The 22,072-nt window shown below is 44.2% G+C and overlaps 1 protein-coding gene across 6 annotated transcripts in view; it reads right to left on the bottom strand.

Annotated features, from left to right (window-relative positions):
* LRRC20 (leucine rich repeat containing 20) overlaps window positions 1-22,072 on the bottom strand; it is a 176,008-nt gene that overhangs the window by 108,563 nt on the left and 45,373 nt on the right. For all 6 annotated transcript variants that reach the window (XM_070752223.1, XM_070752222.1, XM_070752224.1 and 3 more), the window contains one exon: window positions 7,498-7,647. In XM_070752223.1, the coding sequence (XP_070608324.1) occupies window positions 7,498-7,647 (150 nt within the window). The remainder of the gene's footprint in view (window positions 1-7,497; window positions 7,648-22,072) is intronic.

The raw sequence follows: 22,072 nt of genomic DNA, 5'->3' as shown, positions 1-22,072 counted from the left end.
TTATTATTATTATTAATATTAATTCTTAATATTAAGAAAGGCAGAATATAGAATATTTCCCCAAAGGAGAAATAGAGAAAACATGTTCTTAAAGGCAGAAAGCAGCCCTAGTCTTTCTTAATAGCAGAAGCCTCAAATCTTTAGAGATGGATATTTGGTGCCCATTGAGAAAGACTGGGTCAGTAAACAACAGGCACAAAAAGTTGGAGCTGATGGGATAAAAATTTATATCCCCCACTCAAATTCTAAGAATAGGACATGACCTTTAGGGCATAATAGGGTTAATCCACCACCATTGGAATAGCAAAAAACACAAGGCCTCACTACATTGCACAAACCCTTGGAACATCTCAGAACCCATAAAAATCCATCCATTCCTAAGTCGAGGGTGAGCCATACCAGAAACTCTGCTGCTGTCAATGAAGTTTCTGGAATCCAAATAAACCTTCTTTCCTTGCAGCCAATCAGCCTTCATTTTATTTCCAACACCTTTCTTCCGGCTTGGAACTGGAACTGGTTTTTCTTCCAACAATACTTCACTCTTGTCATTCCGTCGTCTGTACCATATGGCTGGCTGCTGCCCTCCAAAACATCCTTCTGTTTTGGTCTTCCTATAAAAAGTTCATGCAGCTCTCCTTTGGAAAAACTCTTCCTATCTTGACCGCTAGCAGAGAAAGGAAGGAAGATGATGGCCTTGATGTAGTGATGCAGCCAATATTGCCTAGCCAAAGGGGACTGAAAATGTTTAAGTCCAGAAGAATGAGTTACTGTTTGGAAGGGCTTCAGCCAGCCACCTTCTTAACTCACTCTAGAAGAAGGAGGAAGAGTTGTAAGATTCGGTTTTTATGCCAATCTCAATAAAAGTAATGTTTGCCTTCCTTGGGAGTTAATTTTATGATCTGGTTTCCTTAGTGGGACTGACACTGCTGAAACACAAGTACAGAATTGCATACCTGCCTTCCATTGAGGACCTGTATACTGCACGAGTCAAAAAGAGGGCGGGTAAAATATTTACTGACCCCCTCACATCCTGGACACAAATTGTTTCAACTCCTACCCTCAAAACGTCGCTACAGAGCACTGCACAGCAAGACAACTAGACACAAGAACAGTTTTTTCCCGAACACCATCACTCTACTAAACAAATAATTTCCTCAACACTGTCAGACTTTCTACTAAATCTGCACTTCTATTCTACTTTTTTTTCTCATCATTCCTATCACCCATTTCCTCCCATGTTGACTGTATGACTGTAACTTGTTCCTTATATCCTAAGATTTTTATTAATATTGCTTCTTCATTGCTTATTTGACCCCTATGACAATCATTAAGTGTCGTACCACATGATTCTTGACAAATGTATATTTTATTTTATGTACGCTGAGAGCATATGCACCAAGACAAATTCCTTGTGTGTCCAATCACACTTGGCCAATAAAAATCTATCTATCTATCTATCTACATCTAGGGCCAAGATTGAGAAAGCTTATTCCTTCTTGCAAATAACCATCTATTTTATTTTCTGTCTGGTTTTACAAAATTCTAGAACATCATTTTCTAATCTTTTCCTAACTCAAACTCAAAGAACAACTGATACATAAATAATGTCAGCTCTGACTGAAAGGCTAGTCTAACTTAGCCTGATCATAGAGTGATTAAAATTCATTAACTTCTTCAATAATGGAGTTGCCAATGCTTTGGTAAGCAGTCAAGAATGCTCTTTTCCATTGCCCCTATAAATAGTCTTATTTTCTTCTACTAAATAGATACTGGGTTGGTCTTCTACAGCCGCAACTAGTTTAAAATCTTTAATTGAAATTTAAATAATCAGGAAATGAAATCAAGTCACTGTCTTGCCTCCTAATTTGCCTCGCACAATCTCCCTTTTTGGATAAGGGCCGCCTGGCCCTTCACCCAAAAGCCAACTATAGTTTTCAATGTGAAACAAGCACCCAACTTATATTCTTGGCCTTCCAGCTAAATTGTTGGATAATGCTAGAGATGACTTATTTCAACAGTGTACGATAGAGACTACTAAGATAATTGATAATTATAGTTGGAGGGACACGTACATTTTCCTTTCATCATTTCATATTTTTGCATCAAATCTTGCACAGCTACTAAAATGTTCATTCAGTCAATGATTAAATGATTTGTAAGGAGACACAATATACTCTAGCACCTTTGAATAGCTAACCAAATAGAAAGCTTTAAAAAAATAAACACAAGAAATCATATGTATCTTTAAATGTAAATATTATTCACTCAGCCGCTTAATTGTTTGTCTGTTACAATTGTTTTATCAAAATACAGTTTTGTTCTGCGCCTGTCGAACCTCATTAATCCTTCTTTGCACTGTTGCTTCCTCAGTATATATTTATCAAAGTTTGTGTTATTTATACATAGCAATTTAATTATTGTTTCACTCTACACATTCCTCAAATGCTCTATAATTTTTACTACTTTTCAACAATCTTGATAAAATGCCAAATTCCTTTTAACTTTTGCAGGAGGCAATTAAATCTGTCAGGTAATCATTTATTCATTTTAGAAAACATTGTACTAGTTTTACTTCTCTCAGGGGCTGCCACAGAGAAGAGGGAGTCAAGCTATTCTCCAAAGCACCTGTGGGTATGACAAGAAGTAACAGGTGGAAACTAATCAAGGAGAGATGCAACCTAAAACTAAGGAGAAATTTCCTGACAGTTACACCAAGTGATCAGTGGAACAATTTGCCTCCAGAAGTTGTAAATGCTCCAACACTGGAAGTTTTTAAGAAGAGATTGGATAACTATTTGTCTGCAGTAGTGTAGGGTATCCTTCCAAACCAGGGATTTGGACTAGAAGATCTCCAAGGTTCTTTCCAACTCTATTATTCCATTCTATTATGTTCTGTTCTGTTCTATTCTATTCTAAATTCTATTCAATATCAGTATTTTAACCCTCAGTGTTGGCAACAGACACCAACTCTATAAATTACTTTATTGGAAACAGAGTTGTGCCACTATTCTGCTTTCCCAAGTCCTCGGAGAGGGGTGGCATACAAATCTATGATGATGATGATGATGATGATGATGATGATGATGATGATGATGACAATACTGGAAGATGCCCCTTCTGATGTTGATCAGTCCATAGCTTTCATTCCCAACAAAAAGCTCAGTCTTCCAATACTTCATCGCCTTTTCTATGAATTTCTGATGTTTTCAATGACTCCAATGACTTCCAGGCATTTTATGATTCAGCTGTGTGGCAATGAGACAAAGGCTTTCTTGTAGTTAATCCAGGTCATGTATAGGTTTGTTTTCCTGTTCTTACGGTTCTCCAAAATCATTTTATCAATTAGGAGCTGGTCTTTCGTACCTCTGCTTCATCTTTTATTGCCCTTTTGCTCCACTGGCATGATGTCACTTTCTTCTAGGTAGTCCTGAATTCTGTCGGCTATGATACCTGTCAGCAGTTTGAGCATGGTCGGCAGACATGTTGTTGTTGTTGCTGTTGCTGCTGCTGCTGTTGTTGTTGTTGTTATTATTATTATTATTATTATTATTATTATTATTATTATTATTATTATGTCAGTACAACCCAGCAAACGAGATCACTATGCTGGATTTCGTATTTCATCACCAGTCGGGTGCTTCCCAAGCACCTAGGACTGCATGATGTAGCGGCGAATTATGTTTGCCGATCCCAGTAAAGCGGCCTTTTGCAATTGACAGATGGAGATTTTATCAATTCTGATGGTTTTCAAATGTCTGCTGAGATCCTTTGGTACTGTGCCCAGCGTGCCAAGTACCACTGGGACCACTTTCACTGGCTTATGCCAGAGTCGTTGCAGCTCGATTTTTAGATCTTCGTATTTCACTAATTTCTCTAGCTGCTTCTCCTCAATTCTGCTGTCTCCTGGGATTGCGATGTCGATGATCCATACTTTCCTTTTCTCCATGATCAAAATGTCTGGTGTGTTATGCTTCAGAATTTGAGTTTGAGCATGGTCGGCAGACATGTTGTTGCTGCTGCTGCTGCTGCTGCTGCTGCTGCTATTATTATTATTATTATTATTATTATTATTATTATTATTATTATTATTATTTCCATAAATGAATCCTACTTCACTTTGTGGTAAAAGATTTTGAGTTACCTCCTCCAAATGAAACTAATGGAGATGGCATGAGATAATATAATTCCTTGCTTTTAAAAATTAAAATTCTATCTATCTATCTATCTATCTATCTATCTATCTATCTATCTATCTATCTATCTATCTATCTATCTATCAAGAGATTCTCACAATTGCCTGTAGCCGGTTTATATAGTGAAGGGGAAGGCCAGTGAGTTTTGAAAGTGATTCCATTTTATCTGTGTATGTTTGATTTTGATTTTTCTTAAATACCCTAAGCTGTTTAGACACTCATGAGAATTAGACCTGTTTGAGAGCCTCTGTCTTAAATGAAAACAGTAAAACTGGTGGATTATTGACACAGGATTATTCCACATTTCAAAGAACTCAACAGAAAATGAAAGATATAAACCTCAACTTTGCTGCAAGGCAGAGTAACAGCGTCATAAGAGCAACAAGAAGTTTCAACCTAAGATTCAAAAAATAAACATCTTACAGAAGTCTCTCACATATCATTTTGCTGGCATTCAAATCTTACCTCTCATTATACATTTGTGAGACTGTCTGAAGCTAAGATGGTCACATTGCTCATAACGTTTGAGAGAGGGGTAATTTTATTTAATTTATTGTTAATTAATTTGCCACCCATCTCCAAAAAAGATTCTTTTATAGGTAGTCTTCGATTTGCAATCACAATTGAACCCAACATTTATGTTGCTAAATGAGGCGTTTGTTAAGTGAGTTTTGCCCCATTTTCCTGGCACATTTATTAAGTGAACCACTGCAGTTGTTAAATTACTTAATCCGGTTGTTAAGTGACTCTTAAGCTTCCTCATTGAGTTTGTAAGGAGGTTGCAAAAGGCGATCCTGCAAAACCAGAAATCTGCAATCGTCATAAATTGGAACCAGTTGCCAAGCATTGAAACTCTCATCACATGACCATGGGGATGCTTCAGGTGTGAAAATTGGTCATAGGTGTTCTACTCTCGGGTCTCCGGTAAATTTCCAAGTCACAAAAAATCACTTCTTTGAAATAAAACTCACTCTTTATTTTTTCAAACAAGCAGGGTATATATAAATTGCAAAGCAGAGTTAAGTACCATGAAGTAACACAGTTCTATCTCATTCAGAAACCAGCCTCGGCTCAGGATTTGGGAAGCGCAACGCCATCACTCTACTAAACAAATAATTCCCTCAACACTGTCAGACTTTCTACTAAATCTGCACTTCTATTCTACTAGTTTTTCTCATCATTCCTATCACCCATTTCCTCCCATGTTGACTGTATGACTGTAACTTGTTGCTTATATCCTAAGATTTTTATTAATATTGCTTCTTCATTGCTTATTTGACCCCTATGACAATCATTAAGTGTTGTACAACATGATTCTTAACAAATGTACATTTTATTTTATGTACGTTGAGAGCATATGCACCAAGACAAATTCCTTGTGTGTCCAATCACACTTGGCCAATAAAATTCTATTCTATTCTATTCTATCTATTCCTTCTAAATTCCTAGATAGCACACACTGTTCATAAATCAAAGCATAATCAGAAGTTCACCACCAACTTTTGCAAGCACAGGGAAAACAGCTCAGAATATCTTGGGAGACAAAGACCATGATTTTTAGTATTTCTTTTCAGGCACGCCAAAGATTCTCGGCTCTTCCATGTAACGAACGTTGTGAGTCCATCCCCTCCTTTTCCCGGACACCCTTCTTTATATAGCCTGGAAGTGACATCACACCTCCAAGAGTTAAGGCCATAGTTCCCTCTAAGCTGAGCAGTGAGCAATCGCTCACTTAAAAATCATCATCAACTCAGAGTTTTCCAAACCTGCAACCGAGAGGGAAAGAGTGAGAGGGAAGGAGAGAGAGAGGAAGAGAGAGAAACAGATAGAAAAAAGAGAGGAAGGAAAAGAGAAAGAAAAAGAATGGGAGTAAGGAAGAGAGAAAGAAAATCAAAATCTAGTTTGAAACTAGCTCAACTATTTAAGTGGCATTTTGAGATTGATAGAGTTGCCCTATTATGAGCTCACTGTTATAGACACACAGTACAGTATTTTATTTTGAAATTCTCTGAGGCAAAACAGGGTGGGTTTTTTATTTGTTTGTTGATTTATTTATTTATTTACTTATTTATTTATTTATTATTTCTGTGCCGCCAGTCCCGAAGGGACTGCCGCTCAGACACTATACTTTTCCGCCCACCCCCCAAAAAAATTAGAGGGAACACTGGTTAAGGCTGTGGATTACATACTTCTGCATCTCTACTTCGCGGAAATTCAACTTTCGCGGGCGGTCTCACAACGCATCCCCCACAAAAAGCGAAGGAACACTGTAATACCTTTTACTCTAGATCTCCTCTCGTTTTTCAGCCATTCTTTGATAGCGTGGGTTAATCCACATATCTTCCCCTAATATGTCTTCCTGACTGACACCAATCTCCCATTGTCACATCAGCCTCTTCTGGCTCTCCCCAGTCACTGTCTGCCTCACTCTTGCTCTCAGCTTCCTCTGGCAGCCCCCCTGGCCCAGGATATCCTGAGGGGCCTGGTTCATCCTCTTCAGAATCAGGCATGACCTGAGGTGGACAAGGATCACTCACAAAAATAGGTATCACTAAATGTGAAAATCGGTCATAGGTGACTTTTTCAGTCCATTGTAACTTCAAATGGTCAAATGGCTGTATGGCAAGGATGACCTACATTTTGATAATGACTGTTTTACTATCAATTTATTACATGATATTCATGGTTACTGAGAAAAAATAAGTAACACACGCATAGTTCCCTCTAAGCTGAGCAGTGAGCAATCGCTCACTTAAAAATCATCATCAACTCAGAGTTTTCCAAACCTGCCCAGAAGCCGAGAGGGAAAGAGTGAGAGGGAAGGAGAGAGAGAGGAAGAGAGAGAAACAGATAGAAAAAAGAGAGGAAGGAAAAGAGAAAGAAAAAGAATGGGAGTAAGGAAGAGAGAAAGAAAATCAAAATCTAGTTTGAAACTAGCTCAACTATTTAAGTGGCATTTTGATATTGATAGAGTTGCCCTATTGTGAGCTCACTGTTATAGACACACAGTACAGTATTTTATTTTGAAATTCTCTGAGGCAAAACAGGGTGGGTTTTTTATTTGTTTGTTTGTTTGTTTATTCTTTCTGTGCTGCCCAGTCCCGCAGGGACTGCCGCTCAGACACTATACTTTTCCGCCCACCCACCCCCCCTCCAAAAAAAAATTAGAGGGAACACTGAACACACGGCATAAATACATTTTTAAAACGAAAAAGTCCTGGCACTTGGAAAAAGAATAGCAACAACAGAGATGCTTCCTTTTTTTTTTTTTTTTGGTTATTTCCAGAAGCATATACACACCTACCTCTCAGCTGGCTAAAAGTGATAATGAATTTGCAGGTTACAGACTTCAGCTCATTATTGGCCAGCGTGATGAAATGTATGCCTTCAGCCACATGTCTCATGACTTTATAAAGGGCGATGGGAAATGTCATCAATTTGCAGGCTGCCAAATCTAAAGGAAGACATAAAAGGAGGAAAGGAAGAGAAATATTGAGTTTTCCAGAACAAAATAAGTTGCGTTGTGAGGCATCAAAATTGTATTAGCTGTCCGTGAGGATTAGATGCTCACAGTAGAAGAATCAGGGGAAGATAATACATTTTGAAATAAAGTCTATCTTGATACGATAGCATGCGGTGCGGCGACAGACCAGAATATCATAGTGCTGCCGGGAGGTTATAATGCTGGGAAAACTCTTTTGTTTTCCTACCACTTAAATATGAAACCTATTCACTGACAAACACAGAATGCAGGTAAGAAATGAAAAATGAATTATCTGGAGGATAAACACTGCTTCATTTCAGAAGTCAGTAAACAGTCCATCCAATCTCCTATCCCTTGAGTTCTCCTATCTCAGAACTTCTCTCTGAAGGCCCTGCCCTTCTCTTTTCCCCCCAAAAGTTTTAATTTACAAATATACAATAAATACATTTAATTACAATTGACAGTAAAAACATTTCAAATTACCGAAAACAATAATCATGTCGAATTATAGTCTAAACGATATACATTTGACAATAGACCGAGACAAATAGACAAAAAAAGGTCGATAAACATACAAACATACAGAAAGAAAGAAAAGGAAGAAAAGGAAAGAGAAGAGTAGAGGGAAGGAAAGGGTGGGCAGGTGTACGGTAGATCTGTATCGAGATTGTGAACTAGGTATATTTTCAGTAGCTCATTTTCTTATATCTAATATTTGAGATTATAGATAAATAAGAAAAAGCGTTGAATAAATCAAGATAAAGAGGTTTTAAGAAAGCCAGTAAAATTTTAGAATATATATCGATGTCTCATACATCTATTGAAAAAGAAAGAAAGATTTAATACCAGATTGGTATCTGTTTGAATATATACAGTTCCTAACATTTATTAGGCAAGTTGTTCTTTTTTTCTAACCAACAGTAGAAGGGATCCCAACAGTTGTTGAATGAGTATTGTTTCTAACTACCATAGTTAACTTAGTCATTTCTGCACAGTATTTGATTTTTCCTATTATTAAGTTATCTTCGTTTTTCCACCATTGCGCAAATGCTAATCTGGCTGCTGTAGTTATATGGATAATTAGGTGAACTTGATTTTTGGAAAGATTCTGTCTTAGAATGCCTAAAAGAAAGCATTCTGGGGTTTTATCAAGTTTCAAATTTAAAATTTCATCTATCCAAATTCCTATTTTTTTTCCAGTAGGCCTGCGATTTTTTACATTACAAAAAAAAATCAAATGCCCTGCCCTTAAATACCTAAAATTCAGTAAATGTAGGAATAATATTCCTGCAGCAAAGTAATATAATGAGCACATTTTCTTCCTCCTCTTGGTAAAAGTGGTTTTTGGTCTTTTCAGGTGAACTGGCAGAGAACTTGCTCTCATGCTGTATGTGAGAAGAACACTCAAATAGCTCCTCCATATTCTACATTAATCGAGGCAGCATGTAGGCGAAACAAAGGGAGAAAAAGTTATTTCTTCACCCTTCCATCCTTCCAAGGTCATTAAAATGAGGACCCCCAATTGTTGGGAGCAATACTGTATACTGACACTGTAAACCACCCACACCTACTAGGCACTCAAATCAATCAGCCATTAACAGTGTCAGTACTATGTACCTCACCGGCTGGCTTTGTCAATATATGAACTAACCAGCAATGTCTGTTTGGAGGAATTAGAATAATGTTGCTTTAAGGGCTAGTGCTGCAATTAGCTATGAAAGGGAGTCAGATGTGTTACTGTTGTTATCCTTGCTAATGCTTGCCTTTGCTCTATTGCTCTTGCTAACACTCTAACTCCCTGATCTCACTATCTGCTAGATTTATCCATGTGACTATACTATAGACTTGCTGTGTGCTAAATGTTGGTCTATGTATTATGTATGTAAATAATACTTATGTTATTATATAGAACTGTGTGTTCTGCAGGAGAGAAATATTGTAGAATTATAGATGTATATAGAACTGTGTGTTCTGAAGGGGAATATTATTGGTTAGCTGCTATATGTATATTCTGAGATCTGGTTTGTATATGATTGCTTGACTTGTATATGTATGAAGTGGGCTGTTTACTTACTACTATTGAATATATGTAAATAATATTTATACAGTGGTTCCTCTACTTACGAACTTAATGCGTTCCGTGACAAGATTCGTAAGTAGAAAAGTTCGTAAGAAGCAATTTTTCCCATAGGAATCAATGTAAAAGCGAATAATGCGTGCAATCCCAAACCTCACCCCTTTTGCCTTATTACTGCCGGCATTCGGATCCTTGTTCAGGGGTGGGTGGAGGGGGGGGAAAGACAGCGGAGGCTGCCCGGAGAGAGCCTCGTGGGTGGATTGACATGCATGGGAAGCTGCCTGGCAGCTTGTCAGCCGGCGGGGCTTCCACCCTCCTTGAATGTTTTTGGCGATGGTGGCAAAGAAGAATCCCGGCGCTTCAGCTTCAGATAAGGCTCCCTGGCTCTCACTCCGTGCCTGGCACCCACTTCCTCTGGGGAAGTCCCTTCAAGTCCCCCCAGGGCTCCCTTGTGGTTGTAAAGAGGAGGAACGAAGGGAAAAAAATGTGAAGCCACCCCTCCCAAAAAATGGATCCCATGCAAAACCGTGCAGGAAATTTCCCACCCGGGCTAAGTTTCCCCTCGCCTTTGAAAAGGAATTTTTCTAACATGCCAAAAACGCACCTATGTTCCCTTTTCTGTGCTCAGTTCGCTCATGATTTTTGACAGCAGCTGGAAAGCGGTGAGGGGTATTTGAGGAGGGGGCTCGGGACGCTAAGCGGGAAGGCAGATCCTCCTACTTCTGGTTGGGAACGATGGGTGTCAGTATCCATCGATGCCAGCTCTTAAAAGTCCCCAAAACTTTTCTTTAAAACTTTTGGTAGCATCCCAGCCGATTCCTCGCTGGGGAAGCCAAGGCAGCCCCTTATGTTAAGGACGGGCAAAACACGGCCCTTCAGCTCTCGCTCGTCTGCATTTCGGGAAGCTACGTCACTCATCTGCGGGTTCCTCCGAGCAGACAGGGAGAACCCAGCTTGTCCACCTGCTTTTGGCCAAGGAGATTTGGGAAGCTGGTCATATGCCAGCCGGCGGAAGACGCCGAAGCGGGGGCAGAGCAGCTGGGTGACATGCCCCCCTTCCTCCCCCTCCCCCTCCTCCAGAGCCCGCAGGGACAGCCAAAGAAGTGGGGGCCAGTTGAAGTTGTGGCCTGGAGTCCTAATCCGGCCGCTGCTTCACCTATCTCCCTCTGGCAAGCCTGCGCGGCTTCTCCATATGGGAGAAACCGCTCCGAGTCCTCACCGCCCCTCCTGCCCATAGGCCGGTTGAACTGCGACTGCTGCCCGCCAGGACCCTCCGAAGCCGGCACGGCTATGCCTGCCTCCCCCCCTCTTGCCTGGTGGGCGACGAAGCGCTTGGGGGGATGTCCAGCTTAGGGTCCGAAGTTGCCTCCCCTCGGCACCCCCAAGCCGAGTTAGCAGCTCCCCGCTTCTCTGAGCCTCCCCTCAGAAACCCTGAAGTCAGGATGCCACTGCCGTAGCTCCGTTCCCTCTAGATTAGATAGATGGATGGATGGATGGATGGATGGATGGATGGATGGATGGAGGGAAGGAGGGAGGGATGGAGGGAGGGAGGGAGGGAGGGATAGATGATTGATAGGAGCTGGCATGGATGGATACTGACACCCATCGTTCCCAACTGGGAGGAGGAGGGTCTGCCTTCCAGCTTAGCGTCCCGAGCCCCCTCCTCAAATACTCCCCACCGCTTTCCAGCTGCTGGAAAGCAAAGGGAAAATCCCAGGAGCTTCAGCCGGCAACAGCCAGAGGCGGGGAATCCCGGTGGGGGCGGCAAGCAAATGGGAAACCCTCGCGGTGGCAGTCACAAGGCAGAAGAATCCCTGCGGCAGTAAGAGAGCGCACATGCAGTAATAGGGCACACGCACCCGGGCTCGGGTTCGTAAGGTGAAAATGGTTCCTAAGAAGAGGCAAACAAATCTTAAACACTGGGTTCGTATCTCAAAAAGTTCATTAATAGAGGCGTCCGTAAGTAGAAGTACCACTGTACTCTATTTATTATTCTGGGTTATTGGCTAAATAACCACCACTGCCACATATACTCTGTTTTAAGTTTAGGATTCTAACATTGGTTATAAGCCCAGTGTGGGATGCTAACGAACAGGTGTATAGAGATAAACAACATCTACACATCACTCAAAAAAGACAATCAAAAGGCCCAAAAGGAAACCAGCAATCAACACCCATATCAATGGAAATCAACACTAAGACCAACACTAGACTGACAATCAAAAAGTAAACAATACCACAATCAACGAACTACCAATACAGACGAACAAGCCAATTATAAACAATACTCTGCTCAGTTATCCTGGCAGTGCCAGCTATCATTCTGACATCAATGGGCTCCTTGTTCTATCTTTTATCCTCTCTGCACACATCAAACTGACTCTCAGAGTTTGGTTCTGTTCCCAGCAATTTCAAGAAAGCGCAAGGAGTTTTTTGGAGGTAGGTGGGTGTCCTGATCTTAAGACTCAGATCTTTGAAGAAGATCATTGGCTGTACAGTCAAAGAAATGAATTCAAAGAACAGATTAGAAAGAGTGTTCCTAGAATCCCAGGTGGGCTTTTGAAGAAACAGATATAGAAACAGTTGGAAATCTATGGTGTTTGCTCATGGTCTACAGTTGAACAATCTGTGTAGTAAGCTATAATAAATAAATACTGATGAAATATCACTCAGTTAGTAAATCCAGTTAGTTATATTTTTCTATACAATAGATTTACTCTTCAACTGTCTATATGTATATATAGAAACATAGAAACATAGAAGACTGATGGCAGAAAAAGACCTCATGGTTCATCTAGTCTGCCCTTATACTATTTCCTATACTTTATCTAAGGATGGATATATGTTTATCCCAGGCATGTTTAAATTCAGTTACTGTGGATTTACCAACCACGTCTGCTGGAAGTTTGTTCCAAGGATCTACTACTCTTTCAGTGAAATAATATTTCCTCACGTTGCTTTTGATCTTTCCCCCAACTAACTTCAGATTGTGTCCCCTTGTTCTTGTGTTCACTTTCCTATTAAAAACACTTCCCCGCTGAACCTTATTTAACCCTTTAACATATTTAAATGTTTCGATTATGTCCCCCCTTTTCCTTCTGTCCTCCAGACTATACAGATTGAGTTCATTAAGTCTTTCCTGATACGTTTTATGCTTAAGACCTTCCACCATTCTTGTAGCCCGTCTTTGGACCTGTTCAATTTTGTCAATATCTTTTATAACTAGTTGATAACCAGTGTTGCCAGGGAATTTATTTATCCCAATCCTGTATTAGAAAACAGGGAACATTAACATTATTTGCATTAGCAGGTACCTCCCCTGACAACGTGCCCTCTTTCCTTGAATCTGAGGGCCTAGGGGGTGGGAGCTGGAAACCATAGACAGGGACCGAATAGGGCACCTCCCCTAACAACTTGTTCCCTCTGCTAATTAAAGCTGAGGGCCTAGGACAATGATGGCGTGCATGTGTGAGTGCCCACACCCATAATTTAATACCCATAGAGGGCGAAAATGGCCTTCTCCCCGGCCTGCTGGAGGCTGGAAACGCGGGACCACGGTGAAGGCCTTCTCTGTTGTGGCCCCGACTTTATGGAATCAACTCCCCCCCGAGGTCTGTACGGCCCCCCACTCTGCTGACTTTTTGTAAGGCCACAAAGACCTGGCTATGCGGGCAGGCCTGGAAGCCCTAAATCAATCACTAGCTTGTCCATATATTTGAATTTGGTATGAATGATTAGTACGTATTATTGAACTGTTTTTAAAGTTTTAATTACGATTTTAGATATTACTCATTTTTTTTCCTTGACTTTTTATTGCTATTCCTTTTGTTATTGTAATTTTATACTATTGTGAGCCGCTCTGAGTTCTTCGAGATTGGGCGGCATAGAAGTATGTATGTATGTATGTATGTATGTATGTATGTATGTATGAATGAATGAATAAATAAATAAATAAATAAATAAATAAATAAATAAATAAATAAATTCCCCAACTTCTGGTGGGCTCGGTAGGCCCGTTTTTCACCCTCCCTAAGCTCCAAAGATTTCCCTGGAGCCTGGGGAGGACAAAAACGCCCTGCACTATCCCCTTGGATGCCCTCCAGAAGCCGAAAACGCCTTCCAGAGCCTCCGTGCAAGCTGAAAATCAGCTTGCTAGTGCACACATGTGTGTTGGTGCTGAGCACTAACTCGCGTGCTGGCAGATATGGCTCCGCGTGCTACCTGTGGTACGCGTGCCATAGGTTCGCCCTCACTGGCCTAGGATATGAGAGCTAGAAACTACCATTCGGACGGGAACCGAGCAGGCTCATTGAGCCCAAGTGGCTGTTACTATGGAGATGCATCCGAGTCAGGCCAGCACCAGTGCTGAAATCTATTTACCTTCTCTATCAGTTTAGAAGTGCATGCTTTGTGCGCATCACAGTCACTCATGCTTTTTCATCCTCTGCGCATGCACAGAAGGCTTTGCACATACACAGAGGATTAAAAAAAATAAAATTGCGACATTTGGGAAGGTGGGCAGAGCCTCACACTGCTGCCGCTACCAGTTATTTGAACCACTAACAGCTGCCACTACCGGTACACCCAAATTGGTAGCATTTGTGGCCTACACACCTGGGGCTGCTAGTGGTGCGCCCCCCCTCCCCCCAGTATTTGTTTCCAGATAGTAAATCATCTGTGTACAAAGTTTGAAATTTCTCAAGGTGTTCAAGAGTTATGCTGGAACATACATACACATAATCTTTTTAAAAATATACAGTCATACCTCGTCTTACGAACCTAATTGGTTCCAGGGGGAGGTTCGTAAGACGAAAGGTTCGTAAGATGAAACATTGTTTCCCATAGGAAACAATGTAAAGTCAATTAATCCGTGCAACCAAAAAAAAAACCCGCAAAAAAACCGCTGCCGCCCGGCTGTCACCTTTTAAAACAGCCTGGGGGCTTCTCAGCGACCTCCCGAACGCCGAACGCCAACCCCAAACTTCTGGGTTCGGCGTTCGGGAGGCCGCCGAGAAGCCCCCTGGCTGTTTTAAAAGGTGACAGCCGGGCGGCGGGGCTTCCCAGCAGCCTCCGAACGCCGAACTTTTGCCGAACTTCCGTGTTTGGGGTTCAGGAGGTTGCTGGGAAGCCCCTCAGCCCGGCTGTCACCTTTTAAAACAGCCGCGCGGCTTCCCAGCAGCCTCCGAACGCCGAACACGGAAGTTCGGGTTTGGGGTTCGGCGTTCGGAGGCTGCTGGGAAGCCGCGCGGCTGTTTTAAAAGGTGACAGCCGGGCTGGGGGGCTTCCCGGCAACCTCCTGAACCCCGAACCCGGAAGTTCGGCAAAAGTTCGGGGTTCGGGAGGTTGCTGGGAAGCCCCCCAGCCCGGCTGTGACCTTTTAAAACAGCCGCGCAGCTTCCCAGCTGTCTCCCGAAGCCGAAAGCCAAACCTGAACTTCCGCGTTCGGCGTTCGGAGACAGCTGGGAAGCCGCGCGGCTGTTTTAAAAGGTCACAGCCGGGCTGGGGGGCTTCTCAGCAACCTCCCAAACCGAACCCGGGGTTCAGAAAAATTTTGCCTCTTCTTACGAACCCCGCCGCCCGGCTGTCACCTTTTAAAACAGCCGGGGGGCTTCCCAGCAGCCTCCCAAACGCCGGTTTGTAACTCGAAAAAAGTTCGTAAGAAGAGGCAAAATGTTTCTGAACCCCGGGTTCGTATCACGAGTTGTTCGTAAGACGAGGGGTTCGTATCTTGAGGTACCACTGTATATAGAGCTGAAGGGATTGGATGCTGTAGCCTAGAGGATAATTCTCTGCCTTACCAGGCAAAGGTTGCAGGTTCAAGTCCCAGCGGGTATGGCTAGCTGATAAGGCCAAAATAAGGCCGAAATAGATCTATCCTAGTCTCCCTTAATTTTCAAATTCAGCAAAAAAACATGTGACACATACAGATAGAATGGTCGTCTATCAATAAAATTAACTGCCTTGGAAATGGCCCTGGGTTGGGCCGAGAGGCAAATAAGGAGCTGTGATGTTCCTTCAATACACCAGGGTGATTCGACACAAAAATATGTAACCCTTCCCTGGTGCAGAGCTGAAGGGATTGGATACTGTAGCCTAGAGAATAATTCTCTGCCTTACAGGGCAGAGGTTGCGGGTTCAAGTCCCAGTGGGTATGGCTAGCTGATGAGGCCAAGATAGGGCTGAAGTGGATCTATCCTAGTCTCCCTTAATTTTCAAATTCAGCTAAAAAACATATATATGTGTGTGTGTGTAGATTGTTCTGAGTTCGGGTTTTGTCCCGTGTAATATTTTGAGTGTCTATGCGATGTTTCAGTGAAATCACATTCACCATCATCAGGCTGAAGTTATGAGCTTCGTGCTGCTGTAAATATGGAATGTTTGCAACTGCCATTTGTTCCTTATATATAGTGTTGGGGGTGGAGATTTGGTTTGAATGTAGCAAATAGATTGGGTGACTATGTTTTAGTGATTTGATTGGTTGGTGGAATCACAATTACTTGAAGGATTGACATGGTGATGATTATGATATGTTTTTTTATTTAAGGCTGGTTTCCAAATCTCTGGTAGGCGGGACGTATCATCTCTTTTGTTCATGCAGAGGGGGTGTTTTTCTATCTCTGTGGCCGAAATGGGACCATCCTAGTCTCCCTTAATTTTAAAATTCCAGCTAAAAAACCATTTGACACATACAGAATATAGTTGTCGGCTATAAATAAATTAACTGCCTTGAAATGGTCCTGGGTTGGGCCTAGAGGCAAAAAGGAGCTGTGACGTTCCTTCAATATACCAGGGTGATCCGACATAAAAAAACATATAGTCCCTCCCTGGTACAGAGCTGGAAGGGATTAGGTCTGATAGCTCAACTGCTAATTCTCTGCCTTACAAGGCAGAGTCCACCAGATCAAATCCCAGTAAGGAAGGGTGTGGCTAGCTGATGAGGCCAGAACCAGGCCGAAATGGGATCATCCTAGTCTCCCTTAATTTTAAAATTCCAGCTAAAAAAACATTTGACATATATGTATGTACCGTGTTTCCCCGATAGTAAGACCCCCCCCGATTGTAAGACATATGGGGGGTTTCAGGGGGGTCGGCTTATATAAGCCATACCCCGAAAGTAAGACATATGTCTTACTTTCGGGGAAACACGGTATAAACGGTATTGCCGGGGGGGGGCGATGACATTGCTTCCAAGCTCCCCGCGCGCCCCTCGCCTTCGCTCGCCGCGGCCTCTTCCACCGCCTCTTCCCCTGCCGAAGCTCAGCTGCAAGCGGCCAGCGAGGCCGCTTGCAGCTTCGCTCGCCTTCCAAGCTCCCCGCGCGCCTTCGCATTCTCCCCGCGCGCCTTCGCCTTCCAAGCTCCCCGCGCGCATTGCTTCCAAGCTCCCCGCGCGCCTTCGCATTCTCCCCGCGCGCCTTCGCCTTCCAAGCTCCCCGCGCGCATTGCTTCCAAGCTCCCCGCGCGCCTTCGCTCGCCTTCGCTCGCCACCGCCTCTTCCCCTGCCGAAGCTCAGCTGCAAGCGGCCAGCGAGGCCGATCGGATCCGAGGCGAGCGGCCGGAGCTGCGCCCTCCTTCGCCCGCCTCCTTTCCGCTCGCCTCGGAGCCGAGCGGCCTCGCTGGCCGCTTGCAGCTGAGCCTCGGCAGGGGAAGAGGCGGTGGCGCCGCGGCGAGCGAAGGCGAGGGGCGCGCAGGGAGCTGCGCCCTCCTTTCCGGCAGCTCCCTGCGCGCCCCTCGCCTTCGCTCGCCGCGGCGCCACCGCCTCTTCCCCTGCCGAGGCTCAGCTGCAAGCGGCTCCGAGGCGAGCGGAAAGGAGGCGGGCGAAGGAGGGCGCAGCTCCGGCCGCTCGCCTCGGATCCGATCGGCCTCGCTGGCCGCTTGCAGCTGAGCTTCGGCAGGGGAAGAGGCAGTGGCGAGCGAAGGCGAGCGAAGGCGCGCGGGGAGCTTGGAAGCAATGCGCGCGGGGAGCTTGGAAGGCGAAGGCGCGCGGGGAGAATGCGAAGGCGCACGGGGAGCTTGGAAGCAATGCGCGCGGGGAGCTTGGAAGGCGAAGGCGCGCGGGGAGATGTAAGACATACCCCCAAAGTAAGACACAGTGGGGCTTTTGGGGGTAAAAAGATAGTAAGACACTGCCTTACTATCGGGGAAACACGGTATGTATGTATGTATGTATGTATGTATGTATGTATGTATGTATGTATATGTAGATTGTTCTGAGTTCGGGTTTTGCCCCGTGTAATATTTTGAGTGTCTATGCGACGTTTCGGTGAAATATTACACGGGGCAAAACCCGAACTCAGAACAATCTACATACATATACCCATGAAAATCTACGAAAACAAATATATGTATATATATATACAGTACTGTAAATATCTAGCCATTCTAAGTTTTTAATTCACACACTGTGATTTTTAGTGTACTACACTACATGGCATCGGACCAGATTACTTGCGGAACCGCCTTCTGCCATATGACTGGTTAGGTCCCACAGAGTCGGCCTATCTAGTTTTAATTAATTGGATTTAGACAAAGTATTTTATTGTTCCCTTCATAGGGGTGGCATGTAAATCAAATATACACACACACACACTGGTGAAGTTATAGCATGATAAGTAAATCCAGTTAGCTTCTATTTTAGTCGCTGTAAATGTACTGTATTTCAATCTGAAAAACAGTAGTTTAAAATACTTCCTATACATAACATTCAACCATCTATACTCATATCTGTATAATATTTACTGTTTCTTATCTACATTTTTAATTTTGATTATCTGTGGTTCTTAGTGCAAAACTCTCCTCTGCTAATACATGGGACCCTATCTCATGATATAAATTATTACATGATCTTCTGTATATACAGTAGCTTTGTTAATGTATGAGCAGAGTAATCCTTGTTTACCAACGTTGTTCACATATAGAAACATTTAGATTGACATTAGTTGTGAATAACTACTCAGCCACACACAGATATACTAACTTGAATTAAAGTTTACTTTGAGAAATAACATATTCAGATAAACAGTCTAAAGCAGTGGTTCTAACCTTAATACAGTTCCTCATGTCCTGATGATCCCCAATCATAAGTCTAGCTTAAAGCTAGTTGGCAGGAAGGTCAGAGTGACACACACACACACCACTGTAAATGCCTGATTGGTTGGATTGTAAAAATATGTTCCAAGGCACCAGAATATAAGCTTTAGTTCCTAACACCATGGGAAAATTGTCTTTTCCCATGGTCTTAGGTGACCTGTGTGAAATGGTTGAAAACCACTGGTCTAAAGTCATACACATAATAAGTCAAAATAACAATCCAAATATTATCAAGTACATAGTCTTTCTTACTAGTTGTCTTTGTCATAATCAATAAACAAAGATATCAAGCCTAAACACATTTTACAAAAGTGAAATGTGTCAAGTCTAAACACATTTTACAAAATGTGTTTTACAAAAGAAAGATATTACAGAGACATTGCAGAGCATACACTGTTTAGTGAGTAGCACTAAACAGGGAGTACCTTAGACCAGTGTTTTTCAACCGCGGTTCCACGGAACCCAAGGGTTCTGGAAGGGCCAGCCAGGGGTTCCGCAACTTAATGAGAAAAAAAACAAAACTCAACCAGGAGCAGCAGCCGCCCTCGCTACCTTTGCCTCCTCCTCCTCCCAGAATGCTTATTTGGGGACATTGTAAATCCATCCCCCCCCGCAATGTTTTCAAATGCCGCGTGGCAGAGCTGGGCGCTGTTTCTCCCCGACTGACACCTGCAACTGGCAAACAAGCTGTCAGGCGGGGAGAAACCCCTGTGGGTCAGGAGAAACCCCTGTGGGCTGCTCCAGCTCTCTGGACCAGGCCCACCACTGCCGATCCTCCATTCGCTGTTTCTTTTTGGCGGGGCGCCGCCCTGGAAAGAAGAGGTGCAGGGAGCCCCTGCCCACCATCCCCAGGCTGAAGGGACTGGAGTGATGTCTGCACTTCCCCCCCCCCTCTACACACTGCTGCTGGCTGTGCGAAGTAAAGAGGGGGAAGTGAGAGGGGGAGGGAATGAAAGGAAGAAAGAGAGAGAAATGAAAAATGATGGAGGGAAAGAATAAGGGAGAGAAAATAGAGGCAAATGAGAGAGAAGGGAGAAAGAAATGAGATCAAGATAGATAGATAGAGAATAAGAGAGGGAGAAGAGGGAAACAAATGAGAGAAGGGAGAGAAAGAAAAAGGAGAGGAAAGAGAGAAACAGAAATGAAAGTGAGAGAATAGGCGTTGATTGCTTACCTGAACGCCTCTTCTCGTACGGTGAGCGGGTACAGCAGTCACATGGGTTGCTCATGTCCAATCCGGTGGAACTGAGCCTAGTGTTAAAAAAGCTTGCTGGATCCGCCCCTTCCCCAGAATTCGCGAATCCATAGACTAGGCTCAGCTGTGAAGCTCTGTAGTGTTCAACTCTCATTGTTAGAGGAAGAAAGGTTATAGGAAGGTAAAGAAGACACATACAAGGGCGGGAAGTGACTGCTGTACCCGCTCACCGTACGAGAAGAGGCGTTCAGGTAAGCAATCAACGCCTATTCTCCGTACTGAAGGAGCGGGTCCAGCAGTCACATGGGACATACCCAATAGATGGTCCCTAGGGTGGGATTAGATTGCTATCGTGAGAGATAACGGATTGGAGTACCCTTCTGCCGAAGGCAGCGTCCGCTGAGGCGTAAGAATCAATTTTGTAGTGCCTGATGAAGGAATTTGGCGAGGCCCAAGAGGCTGCTTTGCAGACCTCCTCCAACGGGGCTTGAGTCGCCCAAGCAGCCGAGGTGGCTGCGCTCCTGGTGGAATGCGCTGTGATGTTCCTTGGAACTGAGAGGGCGGCCGATTCGTAGGCCTTAGATATAGTCCCTCTGATCCAACGGCCTATCACTGTAGAAGACACTTTGGCCCCCATGACTCTGGGATGATAGGCTATAAAAGGTGCTTCCGACCTCCGAAAGGGTCCTGTGCGTTGGATATAGATCCTCAGCGCTCTAATGAGATCCAGGGTGTGCCATCTAATTGCTAAGGGGTGGTCCTGTTGGAGGCAGAAGGAAGGTAAGACAATATCCTGGGTCCTGTGGAACATGGAACTGACCTTGGGTAAGAAGGTGGGGTCCAGTCGCAAGACTACCTTGTCCTGATGAAATTGGCAGAGGTCCTGCCTGATTGAGAGGGCAGCCAACTCCGAAATGCGTCGGGCAGAGGTAATAGCCACCAGGAATGCCACCTTAAAGGATAGGTACCTGAGGGACGCCGATTTTAAGGGTTCGTATGGTGCCTGCGTGAGGGAATGGAGAACCCGTGGCAAATCCCAGGATGGATACCTGTGGACCTTGGAAGGTCTGAGGTTGGCTATACCCTTGAGGAATTCCTGAACTTCTGGAAAGGAACGGAGAGGCTGTCTGCGGGGCCCCGCTAGGACAGAGGAAATGGCCGCCAGATGACGCCGGAGGGTGCTGGTGGAAAGTCCTTTATGGAAACCTTGCATAAGGAAGGAAATGATCCTGTGTATGGGGATGCACAGGGGAGAGAGACCCTCCTGTAGACACCACTGGTGAAACTTGGACCACGTATGGTCGTAGATTCGATTGGTCGAACCCCTTCTGGCCTTTAAGATGACCTCCACTGTATCGGGGTCGTGTCCACGCAGTTCTAGGTCTCTCCTGATAACAGCCAGGCGGTGAGGTGGAACCACTCCGGGTCTGGATGGAATGAGGCCCCCTGCCGCAGCATATCCCCCGAAACGGGGAGTCGCCAAGGGTCCTGGACGGACAACTGTTGGAGATCCGCGAACCAGGGCCGGCGGGGCCAATGAGGGGCGATTAGGATTACTCGGGCCCTCTCGGTGAGGACCTTGTGAATCACGTCCGGGAGAATTGGAATTGGAGGGAATGCGTAGAGTAGGCCTGGAGGCCATGGGCTCCGGAGGGCATTGATTGCTTCCGCTCCCGGGGATGGAAATCTGGAAAAAAAGCGAGGGAGTTGGGCGTTCGCATTGGTCGCGAAGAGATCCAGAACTGGTAGGCCGAATCTGAGGCTGATTTGATGGAACAGGTCCTGATGGAGATTCCACTCTCCGGGGTCTATCGTTGCTCGAGATAGCCAATCCGCCTGGACGTTGAGGCTCCCCGAGATGTGGTCGGCTAGGAGCGACCGAAGATGTTTTTCCGCCCAAAGGCCTAACTTGAGGGCCTCCCTCATGAGGGCCTTGGATCTCGTGCCCCCCTGTCTGCAGATATGGCTTTTCGTGGCGATGTTGTCGGTGAGAATGAGAACGTGCCGGTTGGGGATGCGAGGAGAGAATTGCTTCA

The sequence above is a fragment of the Erythrolamprus reginae genome, chromosome 5 (assembly GCF_031021105.1).
Source record: "Erythrolamprus reginae isolate rEryReg1 chromosome 5, rEryReg1.hap1, whole genome shotgun sequence".
In the NCBI taxonomy this organism is placed as follows: Eukaryota; Metazoa; Chordata; class Lepidosauria; order Squamata; family Dipsadidae; genus Erythrolamprus; species Erythrolamprus reginae.
This window is presented reverse-complemented; position numbering and strand designations above follow the sequence as displayed.